This window comes from Apteryx mantelli, chromosome 17 (genome assembly GCF_036417845.1).
Source record: "Apteryx mantelli isolate bAptMan1 chromosome 17, bAptMan1.hap1, whole genome shotgun sequence".
Lineage (NCBI taxonomy): Eukaryota > Metazoa > Chordata > Aves > Apterygiformes > Apterygidae > Apteryx > Apteryx mantelli.
The window spans coordinates 19,838,245-19,864,343 of NC_089994.1; the positions used below are offsets into that span (position 1 = coordinate 19,838,245).

General features: G+C 44.9%; 1 protein-coding gene across 1 annotated transcript in view; it reads right to left on the reverse strand.

Annotated features, from left to right (window-relative positions):
- Positions 1-26,099, reverse strand: part of TTC28 (tetratricopeptide repeat domain 28) — a 238,031-nt gene that overhangs the window by 54,339 nt on the left and 157,593 nt on the right. The window contains exon 6 of the mRNA XM_067306781.1: positions 1,117-1,624. Coding sequence (XP_067162882.1) covers positions 1,117-1,624 — 508 coding nt within the window. The remainder of the gene's footprint in view (positions 1-1,116; positions 1,625-26,099) is intronic.

Here is a 26,099-nt window from a genome sequence, read left to right on the forward strand (position 1 = left end):
CCTGCTGGCTGCTTTGTCACGCTAATAGAAATGTTATCAATGCTCAGTGCCCCACAGGGGCTCTGGCCTCATAAACCTATTTTGCCTCACACGTTTGCCATAATTTGTGTAAAGGAGGAGGAAATTCGAAACACTAATTATAAAGCTAGGACTGTTTTGTTTTCTCCAGCTCACCTTATCTTCTTCATTCAGCTCTTGAGGACTCAGCTATTAAAAGAAATTAAGTAATTCATCAAGCCTATTTCAATTACCTGAGGTTGATAACATCAGAGTACAATTAGCATCTACAAATGAACCAAGTGCCAACTGCCAGGCAGAAACAGAAGCTAATTTACAGTGTGGGGCAGCCTGCAAGAGCTGAGATTCAGGGGCTGCCAGCAAACACATATTTCATTTTACCAACAACAGCTCTGTTCTGCCACTCCCACCACAGCTTACACACACCCAGCCGAGACGATTTACAGCCAGAAAATATCCTTAAGCACAGCCAGAACGTCAGCAGTGCAGAGAGTCCCAAATGCCACAGGCCAAGAAGCAAACGCTTCTTTGGTCTCCTCCACACCTGGCACTATGAAAAATAGGAAGGGACATCTCTGATGCAATTCAGTTCTTTCCAGCCTGCCAGCAGGATGCCAATGTTTCTCCTCAGAAAAAAATATGATTCCTAGACTCTATTATTTTAATAAATAGATTCTGAAAACAAGTTTAGTTAGGATTTGACCCATGCGTCTCCCAAGTTACAAGGCAGCAAAAGGCTGACATGCCCAGCTGACAAGGATCCCAGACACACGGCCAGGTAATAAACCATGTCACTCCTTGCCCCAGTGCAAGACTTCTTACATTTCCTTCTGACACCTGAATAGCTCTACCTTCTCATTGCTTTTCTGCCATGACCTTGTGTGTCCTGATACCTTTCTGAGCAGGTTAGTAATTGAATATGTGATGCATTACATTAGTACACAATCTGTCAAGTGCCTGTTTATTTTATGAAGACAAACTGGTAGAGTTGGGGTAACTAAAAAGCTAGCACACAGAAAACCTCCTGGATCCTGGCAGCAGCTCAGATAACCACTGCATTCTCTGGCTGACAAATTCTGCTCCACATCAGGGCCTTACCTAGATTGGAGGAGGCTCTGCCTTCAGCAGCTCGGTCCTGCAGGCTCTCAGCAATCTGCAACTGTTCTTCATGGTACTGCTTAGCCCTCTCCAGGTCCTGCATACATCTAGCTGCATGGCCCAAGCCAGCATAAGCTCGCATCTCAATGGCCTTCTCAGCCAGCTCCTGGGCCAACTCCAGCACATAGTTGTGGTAGGACATGGCTTTGTCGAAGTTCCTCCGGTAGTGGTAAGCACTGCCTAGGTTGCTGTAGGCTCGGGCTTCCTCCCGCTTGTTCCCCAGCTCCTTGGCGATCTTAAGATGCTGTTCATGGCATTGCACGGCATTTTCAAAATCCCCCATTGCAATGTACACTGCCCCCATGTTGCCCAGCTCCCGTGCCTCAGAGACTTCATCTTTGGACTGCTTTGCGAGGAGGACGCACTGCTTGTGGCTAGCCAGTGCATTTGGGTAGTCCCCAATGGCTGTGTACACATGGCCCAAACTGCTCAGTGCTGAGGACGCTGCCTGCAGGGGTAAGAGAGAAAAAGTAAGTACAAGTCCTCATGGAAACAAGTCAGATGGCCCCAGCCCAGTCCCAGAAATCACAGCCACAAAAGGCCACTCTGGAAAAAGACTGTAACTACCAGCTGGGAAACCTGCTCTCTGCAGTTTCTTCACTCTCCTCAGGGCAGCTTAGGTGGAAGCAGTAGGGATGGGGTTTACTTGGGAGAACCAGGCTAAGAGTGTCTGAAGATTGCCTCTTTCCCTGAAGCATGCAGTGTGCATGTACACTTGAAAGGAAGGAAGGAAGGCAGGCACTGCAAAGATACAGAGGCCACTGAGAAAACAGAGAAAGTGGTGGCCGCAGAAAACTGCACCCCACCAGGAGCCACTGCAGGGATCGATCAGCCTGAGCTGTCTCAGAGCAGCACTTTCCCCCCACAGCAGCCACAACTCAGGCTACCTCTCATAAAATACTCTAACATCCACATTCAGTCTTGTTAAAGCAAACAAAAGTCCTGCATATAGCAGCTCTTGAGAAAGCAGACAAGTAATGATATTCAGCTGCAGAAAACATTACAAAGGAATGCTTGCCTTGTTCCGCTTTCCACACCCTAAGCTCACGTCAGCATGGCAGACTTCTCAGACATTGCAGGCAGATGCCAATGACACCACCCTCAAAGAACAGCAGCGGAACGCACACCAGAGCAACACGAGCACTCTGCACGCCGAGCCGCTCCGAGGAGTCTGCAGTCTGGAGAACGAGATGCTTCTGTTGCTTACCCTGCAGCACGAGTAAGCCACTGTGCACTCACCAACTCCTCCATGCACTTCTGCTGGGCCAGCCACACCGTTTTACCAAGAGCACAGTTCTTACTGTGTGGCATCAGGGTCCTTGCAGCACAAAACCATTTGTTACTGAGCCCCAAACAACCTCAGGACTGCAGCAAAGACAACAGTACTTCAAACAGTTGGAGCCCCATTCCCTGGAGACATCTTAAATAAATACAAAGTTATTTGAAATCCTGAGTTCTTACCATGTAGAAACAGCTGCATTTAACAAGACAAATAATTTGAGAATCGGATTCTTTTGCCCACTGCATGTGCCAAGACACAGGTTCTTTTTCCACCTGGCGGAGGCAGAACATACACATCCAGAGCACAGGGCACGGAGCCCAGTGCAGAGGTATGTGTTCCTCTGCCCAGTGCAGATCTGCTGCCTCAGCACGGCTGTTTGCTCTAAGCCCTGATCCCAAATCCTCCACGGTCCCTGCATATGCATTTCCTTCAGTACCCAGCTGCACCTGTGACCCATTTCCAGAAGAGCCATCTTCTCCAAACCTCCAGAGAGGACCAGGCAGGGTGAGTGACTTCACAGAGTTCAGTCTCACCCCACCCCAGCAACAGAGATCAGGAAAAACCCAGTCCACCCTTCCACCTGAGACGGTGATACAGTATCTCAGGACACTGGTCCTCTCTCTTCTAGATGGCGTAACTCCATGCCACCCACAAAGAGGCAGTCTCACCTTCCTCCTGCCCTTGGCTGTGTGCTCCCACTGCATCCTTAGGCTAGCACTCCTGTTCAGGCAGCAGACCCAGAGCTAAGGGCTCTTCCTAGGAAGTCTCTTGTGACCAACTGTTCAAATTTCCTACCTCCCAGGGGGCAAGATATTTGCACCGAGCCATACGACTGGGGGAAAAGCCACTCCACCACAACACCAGGATGCAAACAGGTAGGGTCCCTTCTGCTGTTCCAACATTTGGGAAGAAAGGCACATTCCTGTTTTCTGAGTCCAGTCACTGGAGGGACCTTGTCTGGCATCTCTCTACTTTATTCTGCTATTGCCCCCCTGTTACTACGGCTTGGATTTCCTTCCAGCATGGCTGACACTTTTGCTTTTCATTTAAGGAGCAAGCACATTTTTTTGTTCTGAGTAACATCTCTAGGCACAACACCAAAAGCTCTTCCATGAAATGAGACCCCATAGGTCAGTGCAACAGCTACAGCTAAAAGCAACCCATAGGTCAGCCAACAGCCATCTCCAGTACAGACACTATGGCACTGCAGACAGGCTTCAGTGCAGTCCCACAGACAAAGATACTACCCTAACCCTAGGGGGAAGCAAAACGAGTTGTAAAAACTGAGCCTCTTGCTCACTCTCCTTGCCTTGATAAACTGACATATTCCTGCTTGGTCCCCACCTGCAGACTGGATATGTCCCACAGATGCAGGATTTTAATTCCCTTCTCCAAAGCAAAAGATTAACCTCTTCCTGGCTGCACTATCCAGAGATTAGGTATAAATGGAAAGCAGATTAGAAGAAAACTTCTGTGGTAGGAGAGCCGGCTCAGCACCTCTCAGCTGGAACCATATCAGACTGTTGATACAGCTTCCCCAAGGAAATGAGCTTTCCATGACTTTCAGAAACTGTGGCAAGAGAAGCCTTCATAAAGATTATTTTTACTAAAATTATATCACAATTGGAGGAGTAATGCTAAGTCAGGAAGATCTATGGGCCAGAACAAGAGGCAGATAGCACAGGTGATAAATTATTTTTGTGCTCAGCAGCATTAATAGAGTAATGTTGCCAGACTGAGGATCTGTATCATGCTGTGCTGATACAAATTAACAGATTAATAGGGAAACCAACTTTTCTGATACAAGAACCTGAGGTGACAGATTAGCTATTAAACACAATTTATAGATCACAAGATATGGAAGTTGGAAGGAAGCATTACCTCAGCCAGCTCCATAAATAGCCAAGCTGCATTTGTTTTCCCTGAGGTACCCTTTCAGGCAGCTTAATTATGATGCTAAGAACTAACAGAATTTAAAATATCATAATTTTTTTCACTCGGTGTTGTAGATTAACTTCTTGCAACACAAGAGACTCTGCAAGAGCAAGGGAGCAGCAGAGCTGCAGCTCCGGTCAGGAACCGGCTGCGGCACCGCCGGAGCTGCTGCAGCGTCCTGCACAAGCGCAGGACGGAAGAGCCTCGGTGCTGCCTCAGGGCCCAGGGGCAGAGGGAGATGGACACTGACAGCAGCGCTGGATTTAACAGTGCCACTGCGCACTGTAATGAAAAAGTCAGTCGCTTTTGCTGCTGTAACTCCTGCAGACTAGAAGGGAGCAGCTAGCAGCAATTCCTCAGCGACGTACACCTTGATGACAGGCTGGGGACAAAACGACCGAGCACGTGGCCGCAAAGCGAAGTGGTTGCTTGGATGGTGCTATCTCAGCCGGCAAGCACCACAGGTGGGGTGAAAACCAGCTAAGGCCTCTGGAAAGAAATGATTTACAGACTCTCAGTCAGCACAAGCCTTCAAGAAAAGGAGAAACTGCTCCTGCTAGGGTCAGGAAGTCAACACCAGCTTGCGCTGGCAGCACCAGAGACGCCGGTAGCTGGCAGGAGGCTGCACAGACACACTGCCCACACAACAGTGAGGTGGACAGAACAGGCTTTTCTTCAGACACAGGTACTTGATTCAGAAAACCAGGGGCCCAATGCTGTATTTACTCCAAAAGTTATCTTCTGTAGGACACCCCGCAGAGCTGCGCTTCCCCATTTCTAACTCCCGTAACTCCTCCTGCTGCTGGAAAGCTTTAACTCATCAGCAAGATCTGGCATCCAACTAGCAGAACAAAAGCTAGGCCCAACAGGATAGCAACTCCTCTGGGAAGGAATCTGGATTTGCTGAGTGTGGAAACCAGGCAGCTGGCTGAGAAGGGCAGTAGCTCATCACTCCAGGAAAGCAGGTGCTGGCAGAGGCTCCTGACACAGCCGTGGCCCCAGACACCACCAGCGATGACGCGCTGAACTGCGGGCAGCACTGGCCGCCCCAGCAGGACCAGCCTGTTCCCAGGCATCCATCTGGCAGCAGCTACCGGCAGCGCGGGAGGAGGCCTCATTCCACCTCGGCATCACAGCCCTCTGGACAGGTTCCCGAGCAACTCACTGACTTAACTTTTTGGCTGATACCAATAAGGAAAGGCTCTCACTTAAAAGTGGGTCTGAGGGAGCCGGTTCTGAGGCTGCAACAAAACCAACGTGACATTACAGAGCAAAAATTTTCATGAAGCTGTGAGTGACTCAGTACTGTGTGTATGTTCAATATCACTAGGAAAAAAAGGAGAAAAGGGATGCATGCAGACACCTTGCACAGGCCCAGGCCGAAACACCGCGTGAGGCCCAGTGAGACTTCAAGGTGCATCTGAGTTCTCCCAATTTCTCTGGTGAGTGACATATTTGTTATTGCACACAACAGACTGGTAGGATGTTTTGGGCAAAAATCAAAAGCCAGTGCAACACAACCTTAAACAGAACTGGTTCAGCAGCCGCAGTTAGTTCTGGAAGATGGGCCACCATCACCACTAGCACATCTGATACAACTAGAAAGAGGATGGAAATGCTTTCTGGAAAACTGGGAGTCAGATGCAGCAAGAACTGTTCTCTTGGGCCATTACAGAAAAAAAAATTGTGGATGATCACGTGTGCAGATTGCTGAATAAGATGAGCCATGGCAAAGAGCCATGTAGACAGAGACTCAGGTGATGCTAATGGGCTATGCCTAAGGAAAAGAGGCATGCAAGGAAAGCAACAGATCTCAGACTTTCTCTGCACAAGAGAAACCTGTCAGATACAGAGCCTGCTCATACTGTATGAGGGAAGAAATCTTCAGGAGGTCTCCTAGATTGGGAAGCAGATCACATGAAGTGAAATTTGTGCTGCTGGAACTGTTTATTCCCAGGACTCATAATCCCTTTTCCCAACAGTATTTCCAGGCACAAGGTAAAGAGCTAGAATGAAGAGTATAAGCTTGGCAGACAGCCTCAGGGCATGAGAGATAAAGACCTGGCTTACATTGCTGAATGAATGTCCAGGGCCCGATCATCTAAACTGGGAGGAGGAGAACAAGAAAAGGAGAGAAAAAAAATAAGTAGAAGTAGACCAAAACAGAAATGGGAAATGAAGGATAAAGAAGTGATGGGAAATAGTCCAGCTTGATTAAAAAGTTGCAACTGTTTCCAGAGGCATGGCTGTTGGTCATGTAGACAACCCAACTAATGCAGAGAGGTCACCTCTACCCTTTGTGGCATTCACATTAGTGTTTCCCATGTGTTTTATTCTGCAGCTGTTTGAAGTGTTACCTGATCTGAGTGCTCTCAAAGAGGCACTTCTTAATCATTTTGGAGTATGCATGAACAGAGCCTATGGCACTTTCAGCTTCCTGTGGGCTGGCTGCCTGAAAGATCTCTTCTCCAGCAAGATAAAAATCAGGGCTCTCTATGTACTCTTAGGGGTGATTAGTGGAAAGACTGTGGAGCTTGATATTAAAGGTGTTTGATGTTCGGGAACAATTTGATGATTAGATCTGCTAGGGCATACCAATGACTCACCTTCAGGGGGTTGGTAATGGACTCAGGAAAACAAATTCATCACTGTGTGCTTAATAAAATCATTCATAAAACAGTGTCCACTAGAAACTCTAAGTGGCTCACACATGGGGCCAACAGGAGAGAGGTATTCCCACCTGCGCTGGCATGAGCATCAGCACATGGCCAGCACAAGGCCAACACTAGCTGTGCACGCGAGCCACAGACTCCAGCCGTGCTAGTAAGAACTCTCGCTTGGTAACAGGGTGATGGGAGACTACAGCTTCATACCAGTGGGGTTTTGCATCAAGAAACAAAGAAAATTAATGTTTTATACATCTGACAAAGACAAATTTTACAGTGGGAGTTACTTACCTACAATTATACAATTTATCTAATAGAAAGCAGATTCTGCTGCCACAGAACCGAGGCACAGGAGGGAGTTCTCAATAAGGTTTCTAATTGCTCTCTTCTACCTGGGAGCATCAGTCAGCTTAGGTTTTTCAGCTGATGAGTCTGATGTTAAACAGATGTGCATTGCAGAATGACAACTAAAAAGCACCTGATGGCTGGGAGAGAAGTGTTCCTCAGATATTTCACCCATGCCAGAGAACAGTGATTTCCCAATTATGTTACATGGAAACAATTTTGTGACTGACTGCACAGCCTCCTTAAATGAGGACGCTGTATACAGCCTGTGTCCTGATATGGGTAAGGTAGAAATACTCTGCCTGGTACCTCACTGTAAGGTAGCCTTAATCCCCACGTGCAGTCACCAGCCAGGGATTAACCATAGAGACCCACATTTTACTGCCCAGGTGGGGAAAGAACTGGTGTGGATCAGGTGTTTGTGAAATTCAAGAGCCTGACTGCAGCACTCAGCAGGAAGCCTTACCGAGCTCATGGTCTTGTCAGAGTAGGTGCTCCCAGGAGCCAAGTCTGGTTGTAGGTCAAAAGTGGCTGACCTTGGGAACAGCATGGCCTTTGTGGTGAAGTCTGAGGTCTTGACTAAGACTTATCACTCCTTTTGGACTGCAGCCTTTCAAACTGATGAATTTAAACAATCATCTGAGTTTACAAGCACAGGGATGTGAACATGCTGTGCCCTCTGTTTGCAGCTAATACCAGCCTGTAGGGACACAAAGCCTTAACCATTTTCCATGGCTCCTGTTTATATCACTCCTGATAAGACAGGTTTGGGTGTTGAGGTGGAGGGGTACTGAAACATATGCCAGAAGAGACACTGGGAATGTAGCTAGCTGAAGAAAAGGATGTGAACTGACCTAATGCAGGCACAAGGACAGTGTGGGTCTTTCAAGCCTTTGTGTGTGGGGGGGTCCCACAAACCTTTCTGGGGCTCTTCAAAATGCATCATACCAGGGTCCTCATTACACCTGCAAAACATTTCTGCCATTAGCTCAACCTTCACAGCTTCATTCTGCTTTATCGCTGCTCTTTGTGCAAAGAGGGAGAGAATAACCACCCCTGGGTGAAATGGGAGCACTAAGTGCAAAGCACTGCGCTGCAGGCTTCACAGATGTCTCCCCCCGCTTCCCTCCTCACTCCGGTCACGGTGTGACAGTAGTGCCCTGTCCCACAGGACACAGAAGAACCGCATCCAAAAAGATCCACCGCACATATCCATAACACCTGTACTCAAGACAGAGTCACCAGTATGCAAGAACCAGTATACTTCATCATATACATGCTCTTGCATGAGTACAAAGGTTTTCCGGTTCATTTCTGGTTCACTTCTATTAAGCCCATTTATCATTTACTCAGAATTCACCAGTATTTCACAATCAGCCTTAGAGATCTATTGATTTATGTACTAATGCAAATTTTACACCCAAATACAGCAGATGTCATTATCATTCAAAACTGCCCTTCCCTCCTCCCTCAAAGGTCAGCTCGAGGTATCAGTGTTACATCCAGCTTTTCCCTTTGTGTGGCATGCTTTTGAAAACAAGAAAGGAAGCAGGAGGCAATATTCTCCTCCTGTGTATTATCTGTACGCAGAAAGAAGGAACAACATTGCTTTAAGGTAATTATTTCCTGAAAAAATACACTGGAATCAATATCCCTGTCAAATCCAATTTATTTCTCTGTAGAAGGTCTCAGTCTTTAATATAGCAACTTCTATTTTCAATGAGTCTCGCTGTCTAAGAATCTGTATTTCATTCTTTATAACTGCAGGGCTAAGCACTGCAGCAAACCAAACACCAGCGAGGAGGAGCAGCGCTGCTGAACCCAGACGCCCCATCTCGGTGTCAGAAACACGTGTCCTCACTGGCAGTACTGACACGCACAGCCACGCAGCAAAAGGCACTAAGAGGACAAAAAACGTGGTATGTGTTTAAACAGTCTGCACTCAGCCAGCGAGTCAACTGCCCTGGCTAACACCCTGCCCTACTGTTGGAAGCTGTGAACTGAAATGAGAGGCAATCTTGCATTTCTATGGTAGCTTTTCTGCAGAGGTCAAGACCCACACCTGCCATGCCAGATTCTCACCAAGGCACTTGACTACTGCAGCAGCTACATAGGACTCCCTATCTGCCGAAATGTGGATATGGGCCTTTGCAGCCATTATTAAGATACCTGAGGTACATGGCACAGGGCAGGGAGGAACTAAGGGCCCTCTTAATTCTTCCCACTACAGCTGCTCCAAATAAAGGCTTAGCACCTCCTTCATCCCTGGATGAAAGCTCTCAGATGCACAAAACATGCTGCCGAGCTTGCTGCCATTGACCCTGCACGTTCTTCCTCCCACACTAGACCCTCCAAGTAAACCTTGCCCCTTCCAAGGCAGCCCTGCAGAGCAGCCCCACGCAGCTGCTGTCTCAGAGCAATGCAAACGGGCTACAGGAGACGTGACCTGCTGGGAACTCAGGGCAGAGAAAAGCTCTACTAGCAGGTGTCCTATAGCAGAATTGTGTCTGGAGAAAGAGCAGGCTTGCCTGAATAGTATCTGAACGTTCAGATCCTCTTACAAAGCGACCGCAGAGGGTTATCTAATACACTCTGCAGCTCCACTCTCTCTTTGGCGCTTTAACCTCCATGCATCTTTGCACAGAGGACAGCGTTTCAATCTCGTTACAGAGAATATCAGCAAGATCAAGTGATTTGCCTGAAGTCACCCTGGAAGGCTGCAGCAGAGCGGTGAATGCTTATAAACTACTCTACAATCAGTAGCTCAAGAAACACTGACATTAAAAGCAAATCCCAAAGAAGCCAGAGCCATGAAACAACAGCACTAGTATCTGATTGTCTGGAAGGAACTTTGTAACTACCACTGAATAAAAGGGAATAACCTGTTACCAAGAATTAATGACACATTAGAACAATGTCAAAAATACAGCAGGAAGAGACAACTCCAGTTCCCTCTTGATTAATGGACTAAATCCATAGCTTTGCATGTGAAAAGAACTGGCTGCTAATCACAGAGGCTGCTGTGGATTGTGCTGACAATCCATTTCTAGACCTCTCTTTGTTTAATTATACAAGGGCATGACAATGTTTTAGAGCACTAATCATTATTCTGCCTGTTTCATGGCAAAAGAATCAAGCAAGAAGTTACATGAGTCCAGGCAAATCTGAACAGTGGTTTGACTGCAAGGCAATTCACAGTCTGTCCTTTTCCTGAAACCAAAGGTTACAAAGGGAACACTGAATTTCAGCTGCTCATTTGGAGATCAAAATAGCACTGGTCCAGTAGAAAAACCTATTTAGTCAATCTCCACCATCATTAATTAGAAGCTAGGTGTTCAGTTGTGCCTAAAAAAGTTGTAAAACCAAAACAGAGTTACCCCCTTAACAGGACTGAAAATATTCTTGACCAGGTTAGCAGTTTATCTGGAAAGCAGAAGTGGCAATTAGTCCACACTGATATCCATTTCTTAGAATACAAATCTTGTCACTCATACTGAAGAGGCCATTCACACTCATTGCATGAGCCTGCACAACACCACGCAGCCTGACGGCTGGAATCCCAGGAGGAGCCACAGTTTTGGGGGAGGGCCCTGTAGAATCGAATTCTGATTCTGGGAGGAAAAGGAAGTCACACAAAATACACCAGCCCAGGAGCACTAGAGAGCAGAGCTCAACATGAAATCTAAGCATCGCTTGGGGCTCACGTACCTTTTCCCTAAGCAGCCAAAATTTGGTAGCCTTCTGGACATAGTTTAAAAGGCAACTGTACGTAATCACTTTACGGAGGATGGCTGACTTGACATTTTTGGTGATGATGTAAGAAAAGTAGTGTTCATTTCAAACCACAAGCTTCCTTGAGGTGGTGACACTGAAAAGTGATTCGTGCTCTGGAAAAAGCCAGTCCTGGAAGAACAAGCCAGCATATGAAGTCTGGGATCTCACAGAACCCAGAGAAGCACCAGCTCCCCACTAGTGTGCTGACCTGTGCCAATCCTAACGTTACTCCTGCTCTTAAAGCTGGACACCTCTTTACTAGGAAACTCAGTATGGGAAAGGTTTGGCTGAGGTGGGCCTTCTGAAAACCCAAACTGTGCTGCTCCCTGAGTTGCAGATCTTACACTGGGTTTCTTCTTCTTTTTTTTTTTTTAATCATAATCAGGGTACAGTCCTCAGAAGTGCTAGGTTTTGCAGATACTGTGAGAGGTAAGTAAAACCAGAAGACTGCATTTCTGCCAACTAAAATCCATGTATTGTATTGCAGAGGTCAAGCAGGGACATTTAAAGATCCTCAGGAAGTATTACATTTCCCCTTTGAGTCACAAGTCCACACAAAGCATATTGCTTTCAGTGCATTTGCAAATTTCCTGCACTGGTCAGATTTCCTCTCATTCTGCTTAATCCCATCAAGTTTGAACTGGATGGACCTGTATGAGGCCATACCACCTGAGTTTCTCTAAAAAGAGCTGTTAAAGACATTCATCTGCTGCTATACAAATCCAACTATTCCACGCTCAAGCACTGTGGAGGGCACATCAATGAACTTATCCTCTCACCTAGGCATGTTTTTCATTCTAAGATTTAATGTAATACCAGTGTCCTGAAAGATCCAGAACCTTCAGCTGAAATCATATGGTGTTTTCCTAATAGCTGATACTCAAGTTTTCCTTGCTGCAGCAAAGAATCTGAGTTAGAATGAGAACGACTTCCTCAAAGGATGAAAGAGGATTAAGTGCATGTGGGAGTTCATTCCTGGATCCCTAATGAAGTGAGACCACCATCTGCATGCAACAAGAGGCTGAAATCAACAAGGCAAAGGCTAACACTGCACTTTTTAATGAGGGCGTCAAGCCTGGAACTTATACCTACATCACAGGTCAGATGTTCCAGTGATTAATTAGAGGCTTCTCAAAGACCAGCTGTTTGAAATAGAAGTATAGATGGGAACAATAAGAACTGGAAAAGAACAGGCCTGTAACTTTGTACACACAACAACAGAGCCAAACATCTGTGCCAGACAAAGACTGAACTTTAGTGCATTGAATGATGCTGAAAAAAATGGCCAGGAAGATATACAATCATTCTGCAGACCAAGTCAAATCTCTCATAAGTTTTCATTAGGTCAAAATCACAAGATCTGAAGAACTTGGGACTTTAAGGGCAGCTTAAAGTCCTAGGGGGGAAGACAAAGCTGCTGTCCTATTAGGAAATCTGGAGAACTTATCTGCCCAACTCTCACCTAACTCTGTATTGGCTTCCTCACAGAGCAGCACCCCTCACTCAGCACAGGGATTCAGCACACCTTTGCTAACCTGGTCTGCTCAGCTGTGTCCTCCTAGCAAGCGACCACATCGAAGTTTCAGTTCTATAAATCAGGTCACCCTCAAGGTCTAGCACAGAATCAGCAGTGATTCTAGAAATTATGGACCCGAATATGCAAACACGTCCTCAAAGAGCTGTGAAAGTACTAGTTGCAGTCTCCTAGTGAAGAAAGCAGACTCTTTGTTCCTAAGCAGTCATAAAGATGACAGTACTGCCTTTGCTGAAGGGCAGATATAATACAAACAACATCCAAGCCACATGGATCCAAACAACATCCAAGCCTGAGTCTCAGCGCAGCAATGATCGGGCACACGTGCTGGGATGCCTCGAGTCCCTGCCTGCTTCTGTTCAGCCTTAGGGCCCATCCCTGCAAATCCTTCTGGGCCCTTCCACTATTTTAGGTGCCAGCTGGGAAACTTCAGGCAGTTGCACACCTGGAACATACCCATACCTGCAACACCGAGGGCTAAATCCATAGATTATCCCGGGTAACAAGTGACTCAGCAATCTGATCCCTGTTGAGGCTGCTTTCTTTCCCATTAACAATGAACACATCAAAACTGGCCTCAAATCAGCAAGAAGGCTCTGTGAAGCTTCATGTAAGGGCTGGATCAGACAACAACTTTCAAAGGAAAAGTGACCCTTTTTCCAAGTATCGAGTCCACAAACTGCAAGGGCTTGGATATCTTTACCAGTTTCTGGTTTCTGCGGATAATTTTCCATTAAGTTCCTAGAAACTGGGCCTGGTCCCTCACCTCTTTTTGGAGAGCAGAGATTAGGAGCAGTCTTTTGCTCGAGTGGTTAGCAGCCTAATCAACCATACTGTTGTTTGTAAATCCTGCGTAAAGTGACTTGGGATCTGGAAAGCTGTTTCTCACGCAGAGGCTGAATCAAGAAACAGCTTGTTTCAATTTCTAGAAAGTACCTCCAGGACTCAAAAGGTCCCCTAAAAGACCCCAGAGAAAGACAGAAGGCATAACGGAAACACAAACTAAAAAAACATTTATTTATATAGATGCACCACAGTCACCCACTCCTTGCTGCTTTCCCTTTTCCATAAAATATTGGGGCTTTCTTATGCCATGAAAACAGGAGGACACCCATGCAAAGTGACCATCTCTGCAGTACATATGCAAAGCATTTATGCCAATGGGCTATACTCTCTTGAGGTTTTTGTGGTATCAGTAAACAAATGAAGACATTCTAATTTCTTAACGAAAGAACTTCTTAGAGTTTCCAATCTCCACCCCTGAAAAAGCTTAAAAAGTGAAAGCCAATTCCTGTTTAATACAGTAGCAGAGGTCACACTCTGAACTTATCATTCATTGTATTAATAGTGGCTGTATTAATTACTAACATACATAAGTGATTAACAAAGCCCTTCTCTGCTTCTTATTTTCTTCTGGAACTTAAGTCAGATGTGATAAAGCTATAAGGAACAAGGTATACCCTCGTATTTCTCATTTCACATTGCTACAGGCAGTAGATAATCTACTCTACTCCGGCAGCCAACTATAATAAATTATTTTGAAGCAGTGGCTTCACTATGGAAGGGGAAAGGTGACAGAAGATAGGAAAGCAGAGGAACACAGAAGTACCATCTCTGCTTGTTTTCTGCAGAGCTCTGTCACTTACTAAAGATCTCCCTACTTTTGCCTCTACAGCCTGCTTATGACATCTTAGTCAAGGTTTTCATGCACGACTAATTGCTTTAGCCTGAAGACTCTTTCCAGTTCTCATTTGTGAGGTATTTATATCCTGCCCTCATTTTCCAGACAGTTTGCAAACACAACAAGATAACTGCAGTCATAAGATTTCTAGATTTTTCCTTCCCCTGAAAACGTGGCAGCCCCAAGGAAAGACCACCTCTTCGTATGGCTGAGTCCCACACCAATGCCATGGGTAGAGAAACTGCTGTGGGCTCCCTCAAACTGCAGTTAATGACTGGATCTGCTCTTTAGAACTCCACCTGCGATCAAAGCTAAGGCCAATGAGGACATAAGTGACCAGGTGATGATCACTGCAGGTCCAGCAGAAACAGGGAGACAAAGTTTGTCTTGTAAGAGACTGTACTTTAAAACACCTGAAAGGGCATAACAGAGCAGAAAGAGGCATAACCTGGTGCCCGTGAGGCAAGTGCGTATCATGCTTATGGGGAGAGACAGCTGAAGGCACATCTATCACAAGAACGTTAGGTTGTAAGGGGAGGTTCATCTTGGTGGGTTTTCAAGAAACTTTCCCTATGCATATAAATTTTGGAAGAACTAACAAAGAAATTCCACAATGGAAAAATATGTCATGAAGCATCTTGATAGCAAGGAGAGCAACTTGTTCAACTTGTCTGTAATTTTTCTACAGTGAAAATGGAATAATTGCCTGCTAAAAAAACCCTAAACCTAGAGATGAACAATTTTTAAAGGATGCCTATGTCAAACTTAGCATGAGCCCAACATTCATGCATAAACCTTACTAAGGTCTCCAAAAGAGATTTCTGGTTTTTTTTCTGCTTGTAGGGAATGGCATGCTAATAATCACCATACTGGATGGAAGACTTACCATTTTTGATCTGCTGGTTTAAGTGGGACAACCTCCTAGAGGAGACATAAACTGGGGTAACCAAATCTGAGCATGAGTGAACCAATGCACAGAGCCCAGTGGCGGGCTTCAAACCAGAGTCCTCCAGGATGCTACAGGCAGGTGGTACCAGATAGAGCCTACAAGTTCCTGGGGTGACAAACCAGTGTTTCACAACTTCAGGACCTGAACATCACTGAGAAATGAGACAACAAAGAGAATACAAGCTTTGGATTAATCCCTCTCTGCTCTAGTTTTAGTCTGCAAAAGTTCAGCATAGTAGGGTTGCCAATGAGTTTGTAACACTATGCCATCGTGCACATTGTACAGAGTATATTGTTTTCCTTTCTACTGCTTTCTGTCCCTTGACTTTCTTATTAACTGGGGGACATCCAGCCTTTCATTTAACTTTTAGGTCTGAGAATGTGGCAGTATACCACATGCATACATGGACACTCAACACCTACATAAGAAAAGAGTCAGAGGAAAGTCCTGTGAATTTAGGCATCCCTAAACATTATCTCACAGAATCAGTGTGTTCTGCACTTAATGTTTAAAAGTTCCAAGAGACTGAATCTGTCTTCTCTGTCAGATTGCTACTTATCAAGAACATTGTATTTTACAGTAATTGCTGTTAGAAATGCAGAGCGAGGTTTGACGGCCACAGAAAACTAGAATAGTAAGGGGGTTATTCTGACATTACAAACCAGTTTGATTTTACCACTGAAGATTTTTACCCAGCTCTTTAGTTAACTATGGTAAAAATAATACTCAGATTAGCTTTTTAACAAAATAGAAAGCATCTTCTTCATGGAACCTGTTTTAGAGTGCATAAGGATTATTTTTAGTAGCACTTTGATGATATAACCAATTTCAGGATTAACTTTCAATGCATTACTGATTCTAATTGGTTCATCTGATTTCCTTTCAGCAACATTACAGCTCTTATCTTGACAGTATACAGCTGATGATAGCATTTCTCAATTTTAAGTATTGTAAAAAGATGCAGGATCACATTTCTTTCTATTAGTATTGGTAGCCCAGGAACTGTGAGAAATCTAGATTAATGCTAGACAGCCAACTTGAATACCTAGCCCTGCTCCCTCTAATCAGCATTTGGATTACGTTGAGGCCCTGTTCTCCACTGTAGATGGACCAATGCAGGCAGGAGATCCTAGATAAAAGCACTGCCTTTATCTGCTGAAAGCTAAAGGTCACTGTCCACCTGGCTGCACTTTGGCACAACTCTCCTGTTATGGTGCAAGACATCTGTGAGGCTTACCAAGAATGCAAAGATATGAACCTTTCTTGAATGCAAAGGTACAAGCCAAGAATACATTGTGGTTCACATCTCCTCCGTTCCTCTGATCTCCTGGCCCAGCTTTGAGTGTCACACAGCTCTGCAAACCTCACACTGTCCCTGCTTCAAATATCTGCCATCTTCTGCCTCCTTGCAACACTGAGAAGAGACCCATCACCGCTTCTAACTTGGAGGAGGCTAAAAGAGTCAAACTCTCTTTGATCAGATGGACTTGAGACAGATTCAACTCTAGATACTTGGAAGTGGAAAGGCTCAAGGTATCTGAGCTGATTAGAACATATGATTTTGGAACATTTCTCTCTCTCTCCTCCAGATCAAAGCCACGTGAATGCAGTGTAAGAGGGCCACTTTTTTGTTGGTGTTTTTTTAAAGAGTCTGCAAATTTTTAACAACTGGCTTCTAGACGCTGCTTTACTACTGGTCTTCCAAATTCCCAGGCAGAGGCTTGAGACAGAGACCAGAACACAGCACAATTCAGAGTGCATGTGATGAGTCTGGAAAAAGCAATGGGTGAATCTAGCAGCTAGAGGAGAAGAATTTCCAAAGTCAAGAACTGCCTGTATGGCAGTATCCCAGGGCCCCACCATTCACCTGCACATGACTGGCAATCCAAAACCCTGCCAATAAATGATACGGAATCCACCCAAAGCTAAATTCTGCATAAAACAGAAGCAGCACCCAGCCTACTGCTGTGCACCCAAATGACTAATGATGTATGAACAAAAGGATAAACAGAAGGGTTTTCTTGGCAGTGCTTAAGATAGTGCTCAGAAAAAACAGACAGACACACAGAGTCTGTTTGCATATGCAGTATAAAAATTCTGCAAAGACACCACAGAGAATTCCTGGGTGTGCCTTCTGTGTTTTCAAACGTGCTACAGAAATCGGAACCCGGTACAAGTGAGATTTTGCAAGCAGATGTTAGCTAACCAAAAGAGTCTTTACCTCACTGCACACATTTCTCACATTCCCTTAAAAACTATCAGAAAGTGTATTAAAAAAAGAAAAAGAAAAATCACGCAGACTAGCAATGTTTCATTCACACTAACTATGGGCTGTGACTGGGAAGTGGACTGGGGTGAAAACAGACCAGCCCATTCTACAAGCTATGCCAGAAAGATGGGCTACAGGACTCTAGTTCAGGCCTGAATAATTACTAATGGAGGCAGGTTATGCCTACACAAACTCGCCTACAGGGAGAACTGCAATGCCAGACTGGAGAAACAGCATAGCAGCAGGAAAAGGCTCCCACTGACTCTGCAAGGACAGAGCACAGCACAGTCGTGCTGGAGGGTGCAGACTGCTCATGACACTGCTGCACAGGTAAGGCAGTGAAGCTGCAGTGAGGAAAAGCAGTTCTTGCTACTGAGCCCGAGCTCTGCTCCCGCTTCTTCTCTGTGCCAGGCTGGAGTAGTGTAAACGTGGGGGGTGCCTACACAGCTGCAGAAAGACTCTGGACTCCTGCCAGCATCACCAAGAGGACAGTCTGGCCCCCCAAGTAATCAGCCACACATGTTCTGATAAGCTCACTCCACACTGACATGTCTGATGATGGTTGCTCCAGAGAGGCAAGGTTGTGCAGATTCGCGCTTTCAGCCAAACCTGCAGCACAACGGCAAGCACGGGGACCTCTGCAATGGAAGCGCAGACCATCATAATTTCACCTCTGCAGGAGCCCTGCAGCAACCAGCACAGTCCAAGCATGAAAAGCACCCTTGGCCAGGAAGGGGTGCAGTCAGGCAGCTATGGACATATTCCATGTTTTGGGCAAACATTCATGCCATTCATTCAGAAGGAAGTTCGGCCGGGGCAAACAGACCTTGCCTGTGCACAAGACAGAAGTGATGCCAGCCTGACACGTTTGCCTCCAGTTTAGCGCGGCATGCTGCAGGTGGCTGGTCTAAGGCGCAGACAGCATCCCAGCATTTGCATGAGCATCCTAACCTAGAGCAGCTGAGACCACGGCAGGCAAGGTTCAAAGCACATGGAAGGGTCCCACAGGCCAGGTTTTACAGAGAGTGAAGACAGTCTCTCCTAAGAGAGAGCTGTGCCACTTCTAACTCTGACTATGTTCCAGTTTTTTCTCCTTAGCTAACTCAGCAGAATACCTATTTCTACATGACTGGCAAGAAACATGAATAAAATATTCTCATGCTCTGTACCATAATACACACAAGGTGTTCAGATGAAAGGCCAAATACCTAGAGCTTTGCTATTTGTTAAAGATGTTGCCTGTGCAGACAAAGCACAGCAGGAAGGACACCTGGAAAGCATTTCCCTTCCCTTCAGGAAGGGGCAGAAAACTTTGGCTTTACAGAATTTACAAATTCCAGTAGAAGGGAATGATCTATCTTTCTTTCTGCATCTCCTACTGGAAATAAGAAAGTGAAATTTGATCTTTGACTTGCACAGCCTGACAATAAGTAGCTGTAGTTTAGAAAATGTAGGAAGCTTTATGCTGAGCTTCATTGCTGGCTGGGACATTGCTTTAAAGGGGACTGGGGAAACCTACCAGAACTGCAAACCTAAATAACCATCAGTGGGCTGAACTGCACACAAAGAATGTTCAGACAGTTGCAGAATTTGCAAATTCCCAACTGAATCCAGACATAGACTGTGTCTGCCACAGCAACCGTATTTCACTAACGCTGCTCCTTCAGAGATGCTTAACACGATCCTTGTCGCATACAACAGCCTGCTGTGCCCGACACCCTTCCACCACGTCAATCCTCTGACACCAGCAAAGGCCACTCATGTGAGTCAGCTCCATGGCAATATTCTCTGCAGCAAAAAGTATAGCACCTAAGTTTCTATGCATCCATCCCCATCTTTTAAGGAGTGTTCTCAGTATTTTTAGGATGGGTTTTAATCCTGTGGAAACCAGCATCAACCGAAACCAAGAGCTGAGGCCTAAAGAAGGGTATAACAACAGGGAAGGCTCATAGAGCTACTTCTCCTAGAATATTTGACAATTAGGGACATCCAAAGCCAAAGCTGTATTTTAATTTAATGGCCGTCAGTTCTTCCTCCATAAATTTGTCCAATCCCTTTTTGAACACATGCAAACTTCAGTGTTTACAGTATCCTGGAGCAATACAGTGAAAAAGTACTTGCTCCTGTTTCCTCTGAACTGCCATTTGATAATTTCGTTTGATTCCTTCCTAGCTTTGCATTATGAGAAACAGTGAACACTTGTTCCTACTCACTTTCTTTTTGTCTCTCTTAACTCTATAGACTTCTGCCACACTCAATTATCTCTTTTTTCAAGACAAAAGGTCCTATCTTCTTTTATCTGTCCTCATACAGAAGCCATCCAATATCTATGACCATCCTTGACAGCCCTCTCTCTCTGTCTCCCAGATCTACAAAATTCTTTTCAGGATGGAGCAGCAGACCTAAATACAGCAGTAAATATAGCAACACAACTTTCCATTTTGTTCTCTCTTACTTACCTAGTTAATGCTAACATTCTTAACAAGTGCTACTGAGCACTGAAGCCTTGTTTTCAAAGATCTTTTATAACTCTTAAGATTTTTCTTCCTGAATAGTAAAAGGTAGTTCAGAGTTCATCACTGGACATACATACCTATATACGTACATACAGAGAGAATGTATTTTAGGAGCTTTCTCAACCCATTTGCATTTACTGATGCAAATGTTATTTGCTATCTTATTTCCCAGTCACTCAGTATTCTGAAATTGTTCTGCAACTTTTTAATTGTCAGCTTTCATTTTACTACCCTGATACTTTATTATCATCACCAATGTTGTCACTTCACTCTTTGTCCCGTTTTCTAGATCATGTATCAATATATTAAACAGCACAGATCTCAGAGAGGCCTGACTTGGAAAACTCCCTCACTGCAAAATGAAGGCTTAGTGCTCTTTTTAAACCAATATTAATTCATGACAGGAGACTTTCTCTCCCCTCACAAGGATTAGTTTGGCTAAGAATCATGTCCTCTTCTTTTTGGAAATATGGTACCAAGAGTATCACAACTGTCCACATGCTTGCTGACTCCTTCAAAGAATTCAAATGCATTTGTGAGGCAAAATTTCTCTCTAATAACAAACTGCAGTGTGTTAGGTGCAGCAATAGGCATACTAGTCTTTCAGTCTCTTTCATAAAAGCAGGCTTCCTAGTTCTATCTTCCATTCTGTTGCACCAAACACGGTAAGTGGTAAGTATATAACCTAGCTAATAGTTCTGCTATTTCATAAATGAAATCTGCCATAAGTGCTTTGTGCTGCATACTGTACAGAGCTCCAAGACTGTCAATAATGCTCCACAGAAGGGGTGGAAAGCTCTTTTCTTTAGATTGTTCTCAGCATCTGGTCTGGCACATCTCACCCTACTTTTATCATCCAGTCTGATCTCACTCTCCCTTCCCCTCCTTTTACTAAGTCTGCTAAATTTTTACTGTAAAATATGTGACTTGACTCATTTAAGGTAACGCTAAAAAGTTCCCTTTAAGCTTCATTAAAAGGGACCAGGCATTTATGAGAGAACGGAGCAGGTCCATTCATCCCCTGCAGGCAAAGCTGGAGCATCCTGGACTGAAGCATGAGGCAAGGCAATAATATGCTATTTTACATCACAGCTGAACAGCAGCCGGTCAGCTCCCAGCAGCCAAGAGTGACACGTTTCGTCCATGCGCTGCGTGCGGAGAAGACAGTGACGCAGGATGAAGCACTCTTGGACTTTAACAGCCCTTGCCACTTTTTTACTGTAGTCCCATGGAAGAGATGAACCTCCAGAGGAGTATGGAGGGAGAGCAGCAGGGAAGAACGGTAAGGTTAAAATTCCCTGCTAAGCATTACAACACCTGACAAAGCCAAAACAGAGGTCACTGATTCAAGAAGAAAAGCCTTCAGAACTGCTGTGTGTTACACAAATGGAAGTTGTGCAGCCTTTACTCTCACAAATAGCAAACACTCCCCTGCAGTCACTCATACCACTCATTTATCCCAGCTACTGACTTTGTAAATTAGGGATTTTTATGCAAACAATAGTTGTGAGCCACTAAACAAGAAAAAGAGGATTTTACATGCTGCATCAGGGCTATATTTATGGATCATTTGAAATACTATGATCCTGATCCAATTTGCTTTTTAGCTCTTTTCCCATTCACCTCAAAAGTGTTTTTTTAATCAGCCTCCCATGCACAAAGTCCCAGTCACTCAAACGAATGTAAAGAAACAGCCCTGAGGAAGCCACAGGTTTCTCCAAAGCTCCGCTTTGGTCAATCTCTTGGAGAACTTCTGCACAAAATATTTGTTTCACAGAAAGGGTGGAAAACTCTGCTTTTTGGATTGTCCTGACTACATAAAGCCATTCGCATGGCACCCAACTGCCAGCAGCAGACCCGTTCTTCATCTGCAGAACAGGTCCAGCTGCACTGGAGGTAGGCTTTCTCCTCAGTTTGGATGTCTCTCTGGCAAGTGCTGGCAAGCAATCTTCAAACACGTAATCTGCTGTTAACATGCTTTCCACCAAGAATGAGAAAAATAGCATGGTTGCTACCTGTGCATAATAACCACTCCCTCCCTGCAGGTTATGTTACAAATTATTCCTAGTGAATAGCAATAAAGCAAGCAAGAAAAATAGGCTCTAAACAATCACAATTTAGACTCTTGAGTATAATGACCATTTGCACAAGATACACATGAACCCTACACGCAAAAAGGCATTCTCTTTGGTTATAAGCAGGGAGGCAGCAGCAAGCTATATCCTGCATTTCAGCACATCTCGGGCTTTCTAGAAGCAACAATCATGCAGTTTCAGGATAAAATGTTCAGATACACATTTAATGCCCTGTAATATGCATTCTGCACCCCAAGAGAATTAAACAAAAAATAAAATTCACAAGCACAACCAGCCTCTAACACAGACTTATGGAAGTCCTAGCTACACTAAAACCTTGGAACCGACTAAATAATAACAATAACGGCCAGAAACAAACTCTGCTTTATCAGTAGTTTCAGTCCTACTTTGGGAGTCGCGAACAAGCAAGCGAGCTGCATGGTCAGAAAAAGTAATAAATCTTAACAAGTCCTCATTTTTCCTATGCACTAGGGAGCGCAGTGTGGAACCAGGGCCACATGCGATTTTAGGCTGCTGTATTAGTGGACCCCTGCAAGAAATTATCTCCCAGACTACGAGTTGGTACTTGTACAGCAGCCAAGGAGCTCTGAGAGCATCTCTCTTCTGTATTTCTGCAGCATTTCCGTATTCCTGTAGCATTCTTAAATTAAACGCATTTATAGAAAATGAAAAAGGCAGCTTCTTGCTTTAATTTTTCAGTCTATTTGAGAACAGTACACTTTCTCAAACAACGTGTTAGTTAAAAGTAAACCTGGGTATCCAACCAAATTACTCAAGTTCTTCAGATATTCTTTCTGACATTAACTGTAGGAATATTCTATAAACTCCTCTCACTGACTGCAAATATTTAATCTGAAAGGCTCCGACAGAAAAAGATGAACAGAAAGGATTATGTGCAAGTAAAACCCTTCAGGGCAACGAATGCCTGCTGGACTCTGCCTGTACAACCGTAGCTTTGTGGGTTAACACACCTTCGTATTAGAGAAGGGACCCAAAGTTTTGCAGGCAACAACTCACTGTTTTATGCTGTTTTGGGGCCCACTACAACGCAAACAGCTCACTGTCAGTTTTACATGCAATACAAATCCTCTCTTCAGAGATAACTACTGGAGTTCTTAAAAGTTATATCAGCCTCCACTACACTCAAGTTGTTCCTCTCTAGTAGACTACAGGCCCCCAGAACACCCTTCTGCTTAACTTTACTGTTAAAAACGATTATTTTAAACTTGTCTTGTGGTAACAAATAGAATCTCTGTGTCTTAAAAAGCAGCTGAATTTCCGCACCAGTTGAATTTTCCTGGAAAAACCTCTTCTACCATCCAGAATTCAACTCTGGATAATTTGAAAATAAAAACTAGGTAAACTTCACATTAGGGGAAAAAAAGCTAAAAGAATAAAATAAAAAATTTTCCTCTGTTTGTAATCAACAAAGTTTTCAGGGCAAACAATATTGTAGAAGCATTGTAGAAGGAACAGAGGCCAAATCATTGCAAAAAGGACAAACTGTAGAATGGTTGTACAAAGGCCCAAGTACTCCCAAATGAGCAAATCCTTAGAGTGCCTCACAGTTCTTCCCCACTTATTTGGGACTTTTGGTGCATTGCACAGAAACTATGGTGACAATATTAGATTGGTCAAGATTTTCTGCAGTAATATGTATGAACTGCATAACTGGAGGCTATGGTCAGAAAGGAGTCTCTATTCCCCAGAACTTCATAACTCAGTAAAATTCGAGGGCTGCCAAGCGTCCGTGTATCTGTTTTTTGTGTCATTCGTTGCACTTGCCATCCTTCTGAAATGAATTATGCCCAACATGATCACATAACAACGCAAAGGAGAGAGCAAGCCTCCTGGAGGAAATGGTTATCACAGTTTGCTTAGCTGCAACAAAACCTTGGCAAAATGCTACTTCTAAATTTGAGAGCCTGTATTTCATTCTGCATGTAGCACAAAGTCCTGTATCCAAACCTGACAAATCCTCTCAGCTTAAAATGTAGACATCTACTGCATACATAAGCCATGCTCAAAAGAAAGATGGAGCATGATGTTAGATGCTCCTTTTGTTCTCAATGGGCTTTATTTCAGATGAAAGCAACACAGAATAATCATTTAATTAGGGAAACGGCTAACATGAGCATTTGGTATTCAGCAGGCTTAGAGTGAGCAAGGCCAGCTACGGCTCAATGTCAGTTCATGTTTTCCTTGGCACAGCAACGGATCCAAGAAACCATCTCACGACATGAGACACTGCATCATCAGTCTGGTCACCAAACGCACCCACGTGCTGCGGATGACTGAGATCACATACATTGATGAAGATACCTGAGCGCAGCTGCCACTGGCCATGGTAACACAGAAACAAGAGGACATTGAACCTCAGCCAGTTCTGTAACTTTTCCTTCCAAAACCAGTTGCTTCTAGAGGGGAGGTGGGCAGAATCCTTCAAAACCTGACTGAGAGTGATTATATGCAAGTTGCTGGGCATCCTGAGTCAACATGGGGACAATACACCTTCCTGCACAGAACAGGTCTGGCACCTACAGTCCATCCGTCCCGTCCTCCCGGCTCCCCTCCCTGCTCGCGGTCACACTCCCTGGGAAAAGGGGCAGTAGGAAACGGACCGTGAGTAGCACAACTATGTCTCCTCCCCAGCCCCAGGGTAGGAGACAATCCCTTCTTCCTAACCAGGCTCCTTTTGTTTCTCCATGCCCAGCGAAGAGGGATGCTGCGTCTTTAACACCAGGGCCAGTTCAGTGCTGAGCGCGCTGGCCAGCGAACACGCACGCGCTGCCAGCACCCGGTGGCTTTCTGGCAACACCCGACTTCCTAAGAGCTCAGCGCTGGCAATACACTTCCACACAAGCACTAATTTTGTTATAGCTGGTTTATGATTTTGCCTCATTGCCCTGCTATTTTTAAATGCAGGGCTGTAATAGAAGGCGTCTGACGGCCCAAGCGAGAGGGAGCTATTACGCTGCGGAGTCTCTGCGGTATCAGCGGCCGCCTCAAGACAAGAATTCAAGTGCAGCGCACGCGCGGTTCAAACGCTGCATCCCGCAGGAGGGGCTACACTGTGCAATAAGAAACACATTACTCCGTGGCCTTCCTTTCCCTTTTAATCTCTGCTTATCAGTCCTCACGGCTTCAAAGCCCTCTCTCAAGTAGTACTCTTTCAAACTGAATGATTTGAAAGGAACACAAGTGACAAACGGTCATCAGAAAGGGCCGTTCCAGCCCCGCTGGGCAGAGATTTCCAGTTAGCTCAAACGTGGAGCTCGGCCGTGCAAAGGCAAGTAACAGCACATATAGAACTTCGTAATATGAGACAACTCTGCATACCTACGGAGAGGGCAGAGACAAGAGGAACAGGGGCATGGGAGCAGTAGCCATTATGGTCATCAAAAGCTTCTGCAGGTACTTTTTGACTCTAATCTTCCCTCTGACCCCGGTATAGCCCATCAGCCGCATTATCCTTGTCTAAATCAGAGCTCATGATGTGGCATCAACAGGCATTACACAGATTGACTGACAGCTTTCACAAGATCAGGTTACCCAGTATTAAAGACAGAGTATTTACTTCAAAAATATAATACAGACATTAACAGTCTGCATCTCCATTATTAAAAATAGGTAATTTCCACTGCAAAATAGCAAACATGCATTAGCTATCTTGCAAACCCACACACAGCCAAGACACAATCAGCTTTTATCAGAAGGCAGTTGAGGGAAATCTCAGCCTTCCTTCTGCCTCTGCAGTGAGGCAGAAACATCCACAAGCCAATATTTTTACATGAGAGCCAACACATGCCGCTGTCCTTGCTACAACCTGGCAGGTTTTCTGCAGCAAAGACACAGTCAGATTGCATATTTAGCCAA